Source organism: Seriola lalandi, unplaced genomic scaffold (assembly GCF_002814215.2).
Source record: "Seriola lalandi dorsalis isolate HSWRI2012SDOR001 ecotype SW California unplaced genomic scaffold, Sedor1 jcf7180002054483, whole genome shotgun sequence".
NCBI lineage: Eukaryota > Metazoa > Chordata > Actinopteri > Carangiformes > Carangidae > Seriola > Seriola lalandi.
Genome location: NW_019525036.1, coordinates 71679 through 87381, shown reverse-complemented (window position 1 = coordinate 87381; position 15703 = coordinate 71679). Strand labels below are relative to the sequence as shown.

General features: G+C 39.4%; 2 protein-coding genes across 2 annotated transcripts; one reads left to right on the top strand and one right to left on the bottom strand.

Annotated features, from left to right (window-relative positions):
* Positions 1–68: 68 nt before the first annotated feature.
* cops3 (COP9 signalosome subunit 3) lies at positions 69–9040 on the bottom strand. The gene is made up of 12 exons (XM_023412594.2): positions 8877–9040; positions 7741–7870; positions 6702–6814; positions 5981–6030; positions 3885–3977; positions 3419–3598; positions 3085–3225; positions 2534–2707; positions 1673–1759; positions 1282–1395; positions 1069–1149; positions 69–556 (listed from the first exon to the last, which is right to left on the bottom strand). Exons 1-12 carry the CDS (start codon positions 8929–8931, stop codon positions 503–505), a joined length of 1272 nt encoding a protein of 423 aa, XP_023268362.1. The 5' UTR covers positions 8932–9040; the 3' UTR covers positions 69–502.
* Positions 9041–10038: 998 nt separating this feature from the next.
* On the top strand, positions 10039–15322 carry nt5m (5',3'-nucleotidase, mitochondrial). The gene is made up of 5 exons (XM_023412600.2): positions 10039–10900; positions 11648–11748; positions 12379–12439; positions 12545–12659; positions 13350–15322. Exons 1-5 carry the CDS (start codon positions 10625–10627, stop codon positions 13487–13489), a joined length of 693 nt encoding a protein of 230 aa, XP_023268368.1. The 5' UTR covers positions 10039–10624; the 3' UTR covers positions 13490–15322.
* Positions 15323–15703: the final 381 nt, after the last annotated feature.

The window sequence follows — 15703 nt, the reverse complement described above, 5'->3', positions numbered from 1 at the left end:
TTCGCTATCAATGATATCTACATTCTAACCAAAAGGAGTGAGAGGGAAACGATCAGTCTTTACAAATGTAGAATATATCAGATTTATTCCTCGTCAGCCATAGATGTTTTACCTCATATGTAATGCCCTCGAGTTACGGCCATCATGCAGCAGAACCAAAACAAACAGTGAGATTATTCACACATACGTTTGGAACAAATAAGTCCAGTTTTTATTATTGTGGTTTCTGTTAATGTAGCAGTGGCGCTCCAACCTGAACATTGATAAATAAAACACTGACAAAATTGTAATGTTTTTTTTCCTTTTCTGTAAGGATCTTTTGTTATCCTTAAGACACTGTGAAGAAAGAATAACCAAATTTATCATCATTCCACACAATTAGATTTTCCTTGACCAATGTCCTTATGCAATAGAATGTTTGTCTTCCTCTTTTAAAAAATCCAACCCATCCTGGGAAGAACGTGTTGGGTGGCTGCAGCGTTCTCTCCCTGTCCAAGGCCCCTCAGGAGTAACTTGATGTTTTGCTACCAACATCATCCTCCTGCGATCCCATACTCTGTGGGGGGCAAAAAAGTGTCACGTGTCGACAGACGCAAAAGACGCAATAACTGGTTGCAAACAGGTTTCTGCTACAGTGTCACTGTTGTACTGGCTGTTTTATGTTTTGGGACTAACCAGTGGCCTTTTCCAGGAAGCAGTTATACAACTAAATTATGTGGATACCTGCATTCCAGTTTTTTGTTCAGAAAATCACTTTAGACAACTCAAGAAAAATCTACTTCAAGAAACACTCCTGAACGACTTATATCCTGTTTGGGATTGTTATATGTCCGGTGACACCAAAAAGTGCATGTTTTATGCAATTGTGACTACTTTCCATTCATCATTCTACCAAATATGGATGAATCTTTGTACCATAAACTGTAAGACTGCAAATCTTCCACTGAGACATAAAACACATGACATTCACACAGAAATATTTAAGAGCAAAACCCACCCCATACATACGTTAAAAAGTCCAAATATCGGAAAAAACTATTAATATTTACATATTTGATGTTGTCTCACCTTCTGCACAAATTGTGGGTTTACTGTGATTTCTTGATCCATAGACTTTAGTTTCTCATCCAGCTCTATACATTTCAACATCTGGAAAGACAGAAATGACATAACTTCACTTTAAAAGTAGTGACTGATAATAATACCAAAGGATTCAAACATAAGATTAAGAGTTAATTCAAAGCAAGACTGAAAACTGAAAATAGAGAGGGGCATCTTCACCTCTTGGTCAATTTTGTGGAGCATTGCTGGGTTGTTGTATTTTTCGGGGTTATCATGGAAGCAGACCATACCATCCTTTTGGTTAATGCTAGCGTAGATCTCGCCATCTTCAATCTACAAAGAAGCACAAAGAGCAACATGAGGAAAAAAACACACAAATCGAAACACAAACTGCACCAATTGATACTAAACTCATGGAAAGGTACATTTAAAACCTTTAAATCCATCTGGACTTGTTTTATTTTGTTTTTTTACGATACATAAATCAAACAAATCCCTCACCATCTGCTGTGTAAGATGTGCCCCCCAAATATACAAAAAAGCTGAAATATAATAAAAGATAGAAAATAAATGTACTGCATAGATACTTGTATACTTTAGACCAACTCACCATGTGTAAGACGTATTTCTCTGCTTCCTGGGGGCCTGACAGCTGCACTCGACTCGCCATGTCTTGCAGAGACAGTGTCAGGAAGGTCTGCAGGAGACACGGTAAGAGAGACACAGATATTCAAACAGAATCAGAATCAAAACATTAGATTCCAGTTCCTGCAACTTCTGCCAAGCATGACGGGCTCGATCAAATACCTCAGTATAACTGTGACTGTGGTTTAACAAGTAATTGACATTTCTATATCACATTTTTGTCAGTTCTGTCCTGCAGTATGTAACAATAATAATCCTAACCATTTTAAAACATTTATTTTATTGTATATATTTATTTTAGGTCCATATCACATCAGGGGTCTGGACCAATAATACTGGAGATTTTCCAACCGGTTGTTGCTAAAAATCTCACACAAAAACATTTATTTCATAAATATCTTATACTTTCTACAACATGCTAAAGTTTGTAAATGAAATGTGCAACTTTTAAATCATTATTTTCTCAGACTCAGCAGCTCACTGTAGTGAAGCCTTTATGAGCAACATTGTGATATCAAGATAAGCGAAGTATTAAAATGTGTCAACTCTCATATTGTGATACACACATTACACTGGTAGATTACTCACCTCTCGCTCTTACACACCGCGACTGAGTGAATTCATGCCTTGTGCGCAGCCTAATGTAAAGTCTAAACATCATTCCTAGCCCGAGTATAATCGCCAGCATACAGTACGGTTCGTGGCATGAGCGATGACTGGAAGATTTTCACTCACACTTTTCTCATGTGTGTGTGTGTGTGTGTGTGTGTTAATATAGAAGTAAAAGACACGTGCTCGTGTAACAGACACACATCCACACACCCACCTTTGTTAGCCTCTGGATGTTCTTCTTGTAGAGGGAGGAGAGGCACTGTTTGACCAGGCCTGTGTTGTTGTCTCGTGTGAAGGTCTCGCTGTGTTTGTTGACCAGGCTGCGCAGCTCTGCCGGGTTGTTGGTGGTATAAACCTGAGCTAACTCGTGGTATGCATTGCTCAGGGGCTGAGGAAGGAAAACACAAACAGCAAAATATAAAGATAAGCTGCATGCATAGATCTTAAGTGGCTTTGACAACGTGTTCACAATAAAAGCAAAAACAATTACTGAATAAGTTCCCGCATTTCCTTCAGAGGTGGATGGACATTAGCTACTGTGCATGGAAACTCAACAAGCCTTACAGAGGAACTTTTCATGATCATCAGCATTTTCTGTTACCGTTGTGCTTTTATTTCATTCTATGAACAGCAGCTCTGTCTTTAAGTACAAATGAAATTCTACCCGTGAATCAATCCTGATAACCAATTACTAAGTATTGAAACCTTATGAGGGTTAAACAAAGCCCAAATACTTTTCATTTCACCCATTCCATGCGTCCTTACCTTGATGAACCTCCCTACTATTTGTGAGGTGTATTTGGGCAGCTGCTGCACTTTGCCGTGGAGAATGAGTGACACCAGGATGTATTTCTTATAGGCTTCCAACATGATGTGGCTCACTGCCATGGCTGGAGTGGTTATTGCCTGACAGGGGAAAATTAGAAATGTTATCATTCACAGAAACGCCACAGAGAAACCGACAGTTTAATGTGTATTCAGGCAATACACATGGGTACAAGTGACAAATTCACAACAATTACTGGTCACATTAGAGGGCAATTTTCTGAAAAGAAATTCTACTACATAACGTAAGTGCCAATAAAACACAATAAAGTACCTGTTCATAAAAATACAGTGCTCTTTCGAAGTTTTTGAGGCCCGTGTAGATCATGCCACCGTAGTAGTAGTAACATAAAAAGTGCTTTGCGTCATAGGCTCCATTCTCCTTACAGATGTCCATCATGTCCAGCTCCAAGAAGGGCAGGGCGGGCTTGAAGCACTTTGCTAACAAGCACAGCTGCAGGGAGACAGGTATGTAGAGAGGGTGACCGACAGGTTACACTGGACATGGTTAAACTGCGCCTCAGCTCGTGTTTGAATAATGCAACAGCCCATGAACTGCATATTCAACCATGAGTGCACTTGGGAAGAAGAATCCATCAAAAACAAAAGGAGTAGATGTTGATTACAGATAACACAGCCTAACTGATCACATTCAGTAGCTAAATCAAATGTGCAAGTGAAAGCACGAGGCCTTTTAAGATTACAGACATGATGAAGATGCAGCAGGGGCATTGACTCACCTGACACAGGTCTGCATGAACTGAGGTAAGTTGGTTTGTGTTCATCTGCATTTTGTCTATCGCCTGTTTTAGGACAACGACACCCCTCAATGGCTGTAAGAAAAGGAAATATTGAGTTATTCAGCTGCAGCTTGCTTTAGAGATCCTAACACACTGAAAATGGCCTAGACCTGTACCACACTTTAAAATGCATTTAAATATTTAGATCAAGACGAAGAAGAAGAAAAAGATGCCACTCTTGGGTGCTGTAGTAGTAGTAGGATGACTCATTTGGCCCTGACTGTTTTGAAAAATAGGATTTAAATTTAATTGTTTCACTGTCCCCAAGAGGTAAATTGCTTCTGCAGCAAGATGCATGGAACATTTCATTAGATACATTTCACCCATTCACGAGTTACATTCTCGAGACACTGCGCAGTGCCCTTTAAAACACCATGTGTGTGTATATATATATATATATATATATATATATCTATATTTATATATATAAAATGGGCAAGTTGACAAGGACACTTCACAGTAATGAGAACATCATGGAAACCACAAAAACATCAACACGAACAAACGTATTCAGGTGGAAGGAAGTGGTCTTTTTGCTTTCTCTATGTGACAACAAAGACTTGGGTCATATGATTCTAGTGCAGAGGAGCTGAGTGTGTGTTTTGTCAAGAACTGTTTAAAATTTGAAGGGCACTTTATTAGGAACACCATACTTCAAGATGTTAGAAACATTATGCTGAGATTCTGTTCCATTTCGACATGACTGCATCACATCATTTCTGCAGATTTGTCAGCTGCACGTTAATGCTGCCAATCTCCTGTTCTACCACATCCCAAAGGTGGGAGGGGAGGCCATTTAAATACACTGAAGTCATTGTCGTGTTCGTGAAACCAGCTTGAGACAACTTTTGCGTGACTTGGTGAGTGATCATGCTGGAAGTGGCCATAAAGGGATGCACATGGTCTGTAACAGTACTGAAGCTGTGGCATTCAAACCATGACGGATTGGTTTTAAGAGGCTCAAAGTGTGACAAGAAAACATTCCCCACACCTTCAGACCGCCACCGTCAAACTTGACGTCTTCTGCTGTTGTAAACCATCCACCTCAAGGTTGGATGTGTTGTTCATTCTGAGATGCTTTTCTGCTCACCACTATTGTAAAAGAGTGGTTATCTGGGTTACTGTAGCCTTTCTGTCAGCTCCAAACAGTCTGACCTCTCTCATCAACAAGGCATTTCCATCCACAGAACTGCCGCCCACTGGGTGTGTTTTGTACAATCCTGTATAAAAACTTTAGAGACTGTTGTGCGTGAAGATCAGCAGTTTCAGAAATAGTGAAACCAGCCCGTCTGGCACCAACAATCTTCCCACAGTCCAAGTCCCTGCGATCCAATTTTTCCCCATTCCAATGTGTGATTCGAACATTATCTGAAGCTCTTGATCTGCATCTGCATTCCACTGTTGTTACATGATTGGCTGACAGGATAATTGCATGAAGAAGAGGGGAAACAGGTGTTCCTAATAAAGTGCATCGTGAGTGTCTACACGGGGACATATCAGCACATAAGTGTAAGAGAAAGAAGGATTATGACTGAAAATTATAGAGATCACTGTTGCTGATAAAGAGTCCATGGTCGCCTGGCTAGTGTTTGGAGTTGGAGGCAGACAGAATAAATAAATAAAAACTATAGAAACAGACACTAGTCCGAAATAAATTAATTAAACTTATTTGCATTCTGCATTTAAAGCTGCTATTCAAACAATTCAGTCTTCCTTAGAAACCACAGCACTGCAGACTACTGCAAAGGCTGCTGTGAATCATGATTGAAAACAGTTTTGGACAAACATAACAGCATGAGAAATTTGCATAAATTATAAAGGAGTGGCCACTGAAGAAAATACATTTTCCTGTACAGATCTGGGGAATTAGTGCTGACTCTTAAAGATAACACATAAGCATATGCATCTTTCATCTATAACACCCTACATTGGATACTGATTCATTTGGAGCTTAAAAAGATATTTTAAATTAAAGCTCTCTAAGGATATATAATCAGACATTTCACTCCCACCATAGTCAGAATTAACAGTCTTACCTGTTTCCGCTCTACAAGGGCATTTGTCAACTGGTGGCAAAGACCAGCAACTACAAGGGAAGGGAAGGGAGAGAAGGAAAGGACAATGTTCAATGTAAATTGATGATTGACTGTTCTAGACAGATTAGCAGTTGATTAACTATCATGCACTGTTCACATCTATAGAGGACATAGTGTATCTATACTTTAATGCAATTTATGTAACACAAATGAGTTCATATATACAATCACAACATTTTCCACAAGTTAACTAAACGAAACTCTTACTTCATTGTAATAATTTATCTGAGATCAAGAACTTAGTAGAAATAGAACGTGGTATACAACAGTAGATACTACTGAACACCACACTACAGTAGTAATACAATACAAACACACCCACAATCCACATTACAGATGCCATAACATTGCAACACAATAAAATGTATTCTTACTTTTAGTTGATACTGAAAAACATCTTACAACACTTGTAAGTAGACACACAGTCTGTACATGATATGTGGCCAAAACTAATTAAATCACTTGCATGTGAAGAAGTGGGTATAATTTAGATAAAACGTGGCAGAGTTGTACATATTCTAATGGAGCGAATGCTCTCGACACAATAAACAGAACGTTGATCAGTGTAGCATGAATCTGTGCAACATAGAAAAAACCCTCAGGAGACCAACATGCTTCCTAAACAATCGAGGAGCGAGAGTTTTGGTTAGTCAGGACTTACAAGTGTCTGTTGCATATCTAATGTGCTCCCCATTGCAGGTACTGATGAAGAGCTGGACTTGCGAGAAGAGCGTCTCAAAGTCAGGGATGTTTGGCATGGAGAACTTCACAAATCTGGAACAAAAGAGGAGGAGGTCAGCAAAAAACATTCCCTCCAACAAGGAGACCTTGATGCAGGCCTTAAAGCTTAACCGGTAACAACACTTTGGTATGTGGAATGGAAATGGAATGAAAATACTTAATTGGATGGTTTATTTTTTTTAGATCAATTCCACATGTTAAGTTTTTCCATGTGAAAAATGCATGGAATAATATTGGTCAAGAATTTGAAGTATTGAGGTTTGGGATGCAGATGTGAACTAATAATACCTAGTGTGGTCATAGCTAATTAATAATAAAACTCCTTTATTCAGTGTTTTTCCTAGTTGTGGGTTTTGTGTAGGTGCAACTCAACTTTTTAAAATCATAGTAAGTTTCATAACTGTAAATGCTGAAGGCACAGGCATTTCTTGACTTTCCAAATAACAGAATAAATAATTCCCCACGGCTACAGTGATCAACTGTTTCATGCCTTCATTAATAGATGTACATGCAACAGGTAGCCTTCAGCTGCTTCAAGACTACATCAATTTTTCTGTGTTACATGCAACAGGTAGCCTATAATAAAAGTCATAGCAATACTCAATTATCTATGTGTTTTATTTCAACTGACATAATAACAAATGGACTAGCAACAAAGTTGTGTGTCTCTCCTTATTTCTTTCTGCCAAGCTCCACTACCTCTACCCTATTCATCACAAAAAGTACAATACGACCTTCAACAGACATAACAAAAACACAATCTATTGCCCCAGTTAAGAGAAAAGTGGAGCAGAAGCAAGGAGCATAATGCAGGCAGGGGTGTAGAGAAAAACACAGTATAAGACAGAATTTAACAAATCAACAGCAGAAAATTTCACCAGAGACCGAGAAAAAGTTTTTGACCATGGGTATGATGGTGGCAAACCTGGAAAAAGTTAGTGAAGAAGGAGGCTACTTACAGCACAGCCAGCACACCGAGGGAGTGCTCCTGGATGTCCAAAGCCCCCAGCACCGTGTCCAGGTGGGACAGATTTTTGGCCAGCAGCTCCCCACTCTTGTTGATCAACTCGCACAGCTGAGTCATCTGGCCTGGGGGCAGAAGAAAGCAAGGTGGAGGGGAGGAAAAAAAATAGAGAAAGTAAACCTCTTTGAACCTTCTTGCAAGCCCTTTAGATCGTTGGAAAGACACATATCTCAAAATATCTAAGACAGTGTGCAAGATACAGATTACATTTTAGAAATCACTGTTTTTACGTAGGCCTGCTGTTTCTTAATTTATGTACTTATATGTACTTGGATTTAACATCACTAAGTTTCTACAGCACTGGCTTATTACATGCTGTGGCACATTAGAAGGACACATGCTCAAAGATGTAACTGCAATGGTTACCAAAACTAGATATGTTATTTAAACACTCCCCTTACCGCAGTAATTGTAAATAATGAGGTTAAATTAATTAAATCCACCAAGAAGTAGAGGGCAATATATTCTTTCAAGTATGTTGAAACATTTTCTTTATTGTTTGAGTGGTAAAACAAAAGGCAAATTTGTAATTTTCTTGTCTACGACTGCAGAGTGGTTATTCTTTACAAATGTACAAAACAAACTGACTTAGAAAATTGTTTATAACCATCGTTCTGCGGCCGAGTATTTCAATATAAATCGGCCGGTCAAGTGTCCTGTAAAGGCCTTGCAACAGAGGTAATGCAAGGGGGATTGACAGATGACTTTGAACCAATGATATTCGCTAATTCAGTTCGCCAGCCAATCATGTGGGGCCAGGGCGGGACTACCGGTAGGCAGTCCCCAGAATTTATTTTCTAGATCAAAAACAAAAAGTATGATTTTGACATTTTGTTTGATAAGCTACTTAGTTCGCGGTTATCCGTGGCGTCACAGTGTACTAACGCATCTTCTGTTGATACTTTACAGAACTCTCGCAGCCAGAGAAAGTCATTTTAATGGTGTGTTTACATGATAAAGCAAAAAGAGGGCTCTGACCAGTTTGGCTACCTAGCTATCGGCAAGGCATTGGATAGCATATGCTAGCTAACCAGCTAATACTTCCCACTCGAATGAGTTTAGCAACCCTACCTTGAGCGGAGAGCTGCCGCACATTGTTCACAAACTGCTCCAAGGCTGAAGCCATTATTTCCTGGGTCCAAAGTGGAGGTAATTTGCACTGTTTTTCATTCAAACGTCAGAAACAACTCCGTCCGGACTGAGACAGGGGGCCACACAGCCGCCACTGAGGTGAAGCTATCGCGAGATCATATGAGCAGAACAGACTGCAACGAGATTTACGAACCGACCATTGGATTCTTAAAGTGGCAGATACATGTTTTGCTGATAGTATTTGTTACACAGTGGCCACGATTTTCGTAATATTATTTTTATTATGAAATTGTAACTTATTGTGCATGTTAATGTGTTAAAGGACTAAATGAGTCAATTTAAGGCTGCCCCGAAAGTTTTTTCCTTTAGGAAAAAGGAAATACAGGAACTGACGTACAATTTACCGGGTTTTTAACAAAGATGTTAGAAGATGTAAGAGCTCCTATCGAACTGAATTTAAAGCATCCTCTGAATGTAAACTGGACACCAAAGTTTCTTGTACGTCTAAAAAACAAGATAAAGCAATAGTTGATTATGTTATCTGTGATTGTTGTATTTTTTTAACGAAATGCATAAGTATTGACCTGTTATTTTGAAAACTGGGGAACTGGGTACATTTCATATCCACCCATCCATTCTCTATACTGCTTATCATATTCAGGGTTCAAACCCAGGACCTTACTCTTTGGTTAGACAACTAACCTATTTTTAAGTGTTACAGTGAATCATTACAATAATTGAAGATGAGCAAAAAAACAGTACAGAAAATATTACATTTATTTTTGGCACATTTTCAAATATCAGTCAGTGGATCCCAAAAACTTTATAGTAGGGTGAAAAATGTTACACGGTTGAAATCTTGAGTCATTCCTTCAATCCAATCATCCAGTCATTTTAAGAAATAACTTTATCCATTTAAAATTGGGTATTACTTGTCAAATTTAAACAGAATTCACAAATGATGCCTCAAATGCTTAAAAATGCACCCTTTGCACTTTTATTATGATACTACTACTACTACCAATACTATTATAATTTAATAATCATGCTGAAAATAATAATAATACTAATAGTACTAATAATATTGTATCATTTTCTTCTTTTTAATCTGCAATATAGTAAAACTGCAAATTGTGACTTGTACACAGATCTCACTTATTGAAAACAGGAGTGGAGTGAGCCATCCTGTTAAGCACAACCATCTTTGCTGCGAGCAGGATTGTAGTACAGTTTGTTCTCACTGCGGAGCTTTTCTCAGCTTGGTGCCGCAGTACCAGATGTTCACCTCTCGTTTCAGTTTCGGTCGCTCCAGCAGTCATTGTGAGAAATGCTGTGGGCTCGGGAGAGACTGCGAGTAGCTGCCGGGCAGTTAATACACACTGACAAAACGATGCAAACAGCTCCCAGAACACTGTAAAAAAGGCATGTTACATTTGACCTGCCCGCTGCTATGCTAAAGTTAGCTACTGACCGTTAGCTCAGCTGTAACTGACTTGGCAGAGAGAGCCGCCCAAATAAAGTTAAAGCAGCCGTTAAAACAAAAAAAAAATTCATGAAAAGACAATAAAACAACACAACCAGTGTTAAGTACCGACACAGTTTTAACAGTCGCAGTAATTTGGGAAAACTTCTCGACGTTCATGCGGATTTCATCTCCAGTTTCGCCGTTTGGACAGTGTTAACGGTAGAAACTGTGGCCGGTGCTGCTCCAGTCTCTTCGGTCAACAATGATACTGTCCAGCTCTACACGCCTGTTCGGAAGAGGAAAAACTTTGCTTCGTGATCCGTTCAAGAGGATTTGCGTAAACATGTCGTCCTCCTCCCCTCTCTCCGGTAACAGACTGCGGGTTCTGGTTGACATGGACGGGGTCCTGGCGGACTTCGAGGGGGGTTTCTTGAAGAAGTACCGGGCCAGGTATCCTGACGATCCCTACATCACCCTGGATGACAGGAGAGGGTTTTGGGTGTCAACGCAGTATGGGAAGCTGAGGAGTGACCTGAGTGTAAGTGACATGCATGCATGTTTGCACCCAGTAAAATAACTTAAAATAATTAGATTTCACCAGAATTAAATTCACAAGAATATATCCCTGATAGTGGCGGGGCTCTGTTGGGTTTATAAGTTGAAGTTTGATAATTACCAACATGAAATATTGTTGTACCCTCAGAAACATATTCCAATAGGCTCTCAAGTCAGTGGGTGTCAACTTTTATTTGCTTTTGATTTATTGAAATAACAAATATGTGTGTGCAGTGTACAAGGGGACAGAAAGCCTGGAAATCAGTCTGCGAATATTAAATGAATGAATAACCCATGGCCTCACCTGCAGTGTATTATGGACTCTGCTCCTGACTGGCTGGCTACTTGCCAAGGGCAGATGCACAGTGCAGATGTTTTAGGGAAAATTCAAATATAGTGTATTGACAGTAGTTTAAAGACTGCAGACGGCATTTCCCTGGTTGTTATCATGTCATATGACACAGAGATTGTAAATCAGGTCAAGGGTGCAAGGTCTATGCTCGGCAAGGTGGAGATAAACACAGAGGGTGTTTTGCTCAGTTCTTTGCTGCTTTGTCACTGTCAAGGTATATATTTAACTGACCTCGAAAAACTGGTCTTTATGAATTTTTGGACATTCCTCTTCCAGAGCGCATGCACACTCACGTGGATACACACTCAAAACTTAAAGCAAAGATCAATGTACACTGATTAGTGATAAGCTGCATGCATGTGTGTGCTTTGACTCCAGGAAAAAGCCATCAGTATCTGGCAATCCAAAGATTTCTTCATGGAGCTGGAGCCCCTGCCAGGAGGAGTGGAGGCAGTCAAGGAGATGGCTAAGATGGATAAGTAAGTCTTGAAGATGCAATTATTGCAGGTGAACCTCCACCTGTGTGCACTGCAGTCATCTTATATTATGGGGGTTCTGCATGATATAGCTAATCTAGCACACATCCAGCAGCTGTTATATGTGAATGCATGAATTTCATACATTCATACATGTGATGTTAAATATGATAAATATGTTGTGGAAGCAAGAGAAATACAACATACAAATTCACCTCTAGAAAGGCATTTTATTACTTTACAGAAAATATAATTTTTCTAAATTGTAGTGATGGGCAGATGACACCTTGTGAAGCTTCAAACAGCAGCACAGTGACATCTGGTGGTTTGCAGAACTTATTGCAAAGACTGAAGCTGAAACTCTACAACACCTAGTTTTAGAGTTATGTGCAATAAAAGTGCAATAAGTCTGAGTATTATTATTAAATCTGTAGTGCTTTTGTTTAGTAGTGCTGCGATAAAAGTCGATTTTATAATATAATTAATGAATACATTGTCCAAAAAGCCAAGATATCAAATATTTCCAATGACTCATGAGCGTGGCTGTCAGGTTTCAGCAGCTGGAATATAAAAATGTTTGTATGTTTTTACATTTTCTTCTCTGGTTGTGTTGTTTTGTCCTTATTTTTGCAGCACAGATGTCTTTATATGTACCAGCCCTATAAAGCACTACAAACACTGCCCGTATGAGAAGGTAAGTCTTCTGCCAGTGCTCTTTGGAAATGATTACTGTGTTTCCTATTTCTAATGAGATCTGCTGTGTGTGCGTGTGTGTGTGTGTGTGTGTGTGTCCGTCCAGTACGCTTGGGTAGAGAAGCATTTGGGCCATGACTTTCTGGAGCAGGTCATCCTGACCCGGGACAAGACAATAGTCTCCGGAGACATCCTCATAGACGACAAGCCCGACATTCTAGGTGAGGACTGTATACATGTTAATGTGTGTGAACATGCAGTGATTCGGTTGTCACAACAACAAAAATGCTTGCTAATTAACATTTTAATGGAGTCAGCGATTTATGTAACAAATGGATTGACAGTGATGATTTTTCTGGCAGATTTGATCAGCTTTAGCTCTCTAGCTAATTAAGTTAACTTCAGCTAACTATTGTAGGTAATGTTGGCTGAGGTTGCTGCTGTGTAATTTGCCCAAATCATGTGGAGAAATCCTCAGTCTCAGTCGGCCTAATTACACATGCTAAACTCCGATTGGACAACCACTGACACAACCTGACTATCAGACAAAAGGGAAGTGACAGAACAGGATCAAAATGTAAATACATTTCAGAGAATAGCATGAAAATGAACAACATGCAGATAAAATGTCATGTGGGTGTTGATACAGATTTGATTTATATAACCCAATGTCACAAATCAGAAATTTAACAATCAGTGTAGCATTACAACACCCTCTGACCTTAGACCCTTGAAACGTACAAGGAAAAACGTCCCAAAGAGCAACAGAGCAGGGATCGCTCCTCCAGGATGGACAGACATGCAATAGATGTCGTGTCTACAGAACAGAGAATAAAGTAGATTTACAATACGGATTTAGCTTAAGCTACTTCCACATGTAACATATGTGCTTAACGTGTGATCCTGATCAGGTGTGGAGCTCCAACCAACTTGGGAGCACATCCTGTTCACCGCCTGCCACAACAAGCATCTACCCATCAGCCCCTCCCAGAGGCGACTCCTGTCTTGGTCGGACGACTGGAGGGCCGTCCTGGACAGCAAGAGGCAGTGAACGACCTCTTCCGCGCAAGAGCCCAGCGGCTCCGCTTCCTGGTTAGGGGACGTTTCTCTTGGGTGACCACCGCAGCACCGATATCATCACCACACCGCTGGGGGTCGAGGCCTGGAGCGGTCGCTGTCTTGCAGAGGCGTTGCCATACTCCTGAGAAAGGAAGGTAAATAGAGGTTCGATGTTGTACACGAAAGCAGACACTCATTGAACTGTGTTGGGAGATGACATTAACTCGTCCACAAGGGGGCGCTACAAGACCGGGTGTGATCCACATTTTAACCTCTTTGGCTGAGATAACTGTTACACGAAAAGTCAAAGTGGATCCATGTGAAGTAAAGGAGCAGATTTGAACGCGTCTGCTTCCTGTGCGTTTTATTCGGGTTCTCAATGTGGAACGTTTCCATTAGAAAATCACACTAATATCAGCCACTGGAGCGTTTTATCCGTGGTCCTCTTCACAAAAGGCTTATCAGTAGTTCTCAGTAGTGTGTTGCATTAATGAGTCATTCACTCACAACAACAAGGCATGCCACTACACACTGAAATTTTCTCATTTAAATAAACAGTCTCCACGAGCCGTTGGTAGCATCGCGCATGTGCAATACATAAACATAGGAAAATGACCTCGACTTACAAACTCTGCAACTGTTTATTTTTAACTCCTTATTTTACGTGTACTTTTTCTGAGTGTACCACACCACTGTCAGCAATGTAAATGCAAATATACACATACAGAAATACCTCTAAAGGTTTTTGAAGAGCTCATATTGGTACTGTATATTGGTGCTTTTTTTTTTTTGATGATGATGATGATCTATGCATCTTTATTAATAGACTGGTGATGAAAAAAAATGCTGGTTAAAGTCTGAGAATTCCACACATACATATGCATGTTGCCAAAACCACCACTAGTGTAGAATATATCAGAATAACAGTCGCTGAAAAATGTGCACTGTATATGTATAAGAAATATTAAAAGATGAAAAAAGGATGTTTATTGAAATTCATGAACATAGGACTAATTTTCTGATTTAAGAATCAAGTAAAACTGAAAGAGAGAGATGATTTATATTGTTAGATTTTGTTTTTACCTGCCCTACTTCCACACAGCCAGTCGAGCACACAGTATTTTATTCGATTTTCGTTAACTCTTAAGCAATTTGCCCGTTTTAAAAACACTAAAATGAGAAAATACCTACACAGTATATGTCAAACATCTCCTCTTGTATAAGTAGCAGTCTTGATCTATGCTGTTTTCAATTAGATCTGTCTTTTTCTTACTTTCTGTTTTTAACTTGTTTACATAAGCACATTGTGTCAAGTTATAGGGTTAAAACACTTGACCTACAGAGTACCTCCACAACACAATAAAATCTATTTGTATTTGTTTTCAGCATGTCTCTTGTGAATTTAAAATACATATTGACTGTAAAGATAGCGTACAGTTTATGCACAGCATTTGTCTGTTTGGGCTAAGTGCTGCTAGCTTCTGCTTCATGTTACTGTAGGTTTCCTGTAAGCACACAGAAGCTGAATGAGAATGCATTTTGGCCATTTTTCTGTCCGGCCATTTTTGATTTTGGTCTGTTGATGCGAATGTGCTTTTGTAGTAAGAATGTGGTGGATACTGAATATGTGTAATGGAAGATGTGCTTAGTGCTGTGTTATTGTGCCTAGTGTAATGTGCAAATTCAAACTCTGTCCATGGGATGTTTTAATGCTGCGTCTTGTTCCACCTCACTAAATCCACGTACAAAGAAGAACGGGAGAACCGAGGTACTTGTAACGGTCCTCTCTGTTTTTGGTGTACAATTAAAGGTGCATTTCATTTTCTTTGTTTTCATACTTGATTCTTTTGGGTCCACACTGCAAAAGTCACATGAACTCACAAAAAGCTTTTGACCAAAGTTTGGAAAGTTCAGAATGTGTAAGAAAAACAGTTGTATATGACTTAAGTCCTCTGTCCATTTAACTATAGCACAACTTTGCTACACGTGAGAAAATGCTGCAAATTCAGTCCTACAACACAATGGAAGTGTTTCCAGGAGACTGGATTGTAGTTTATATTCTGAGCAAACATTTATAGTAATTACTGTAAAAGTATGAAGTTATTTTTGTGCCTCATTCCTGAGCGCACAGTTGGACTTTTTGTCCACAGACAAATACATTTTGCAAACACACAAATTATATTTTGAAGAAAAAATATTTTGAGTA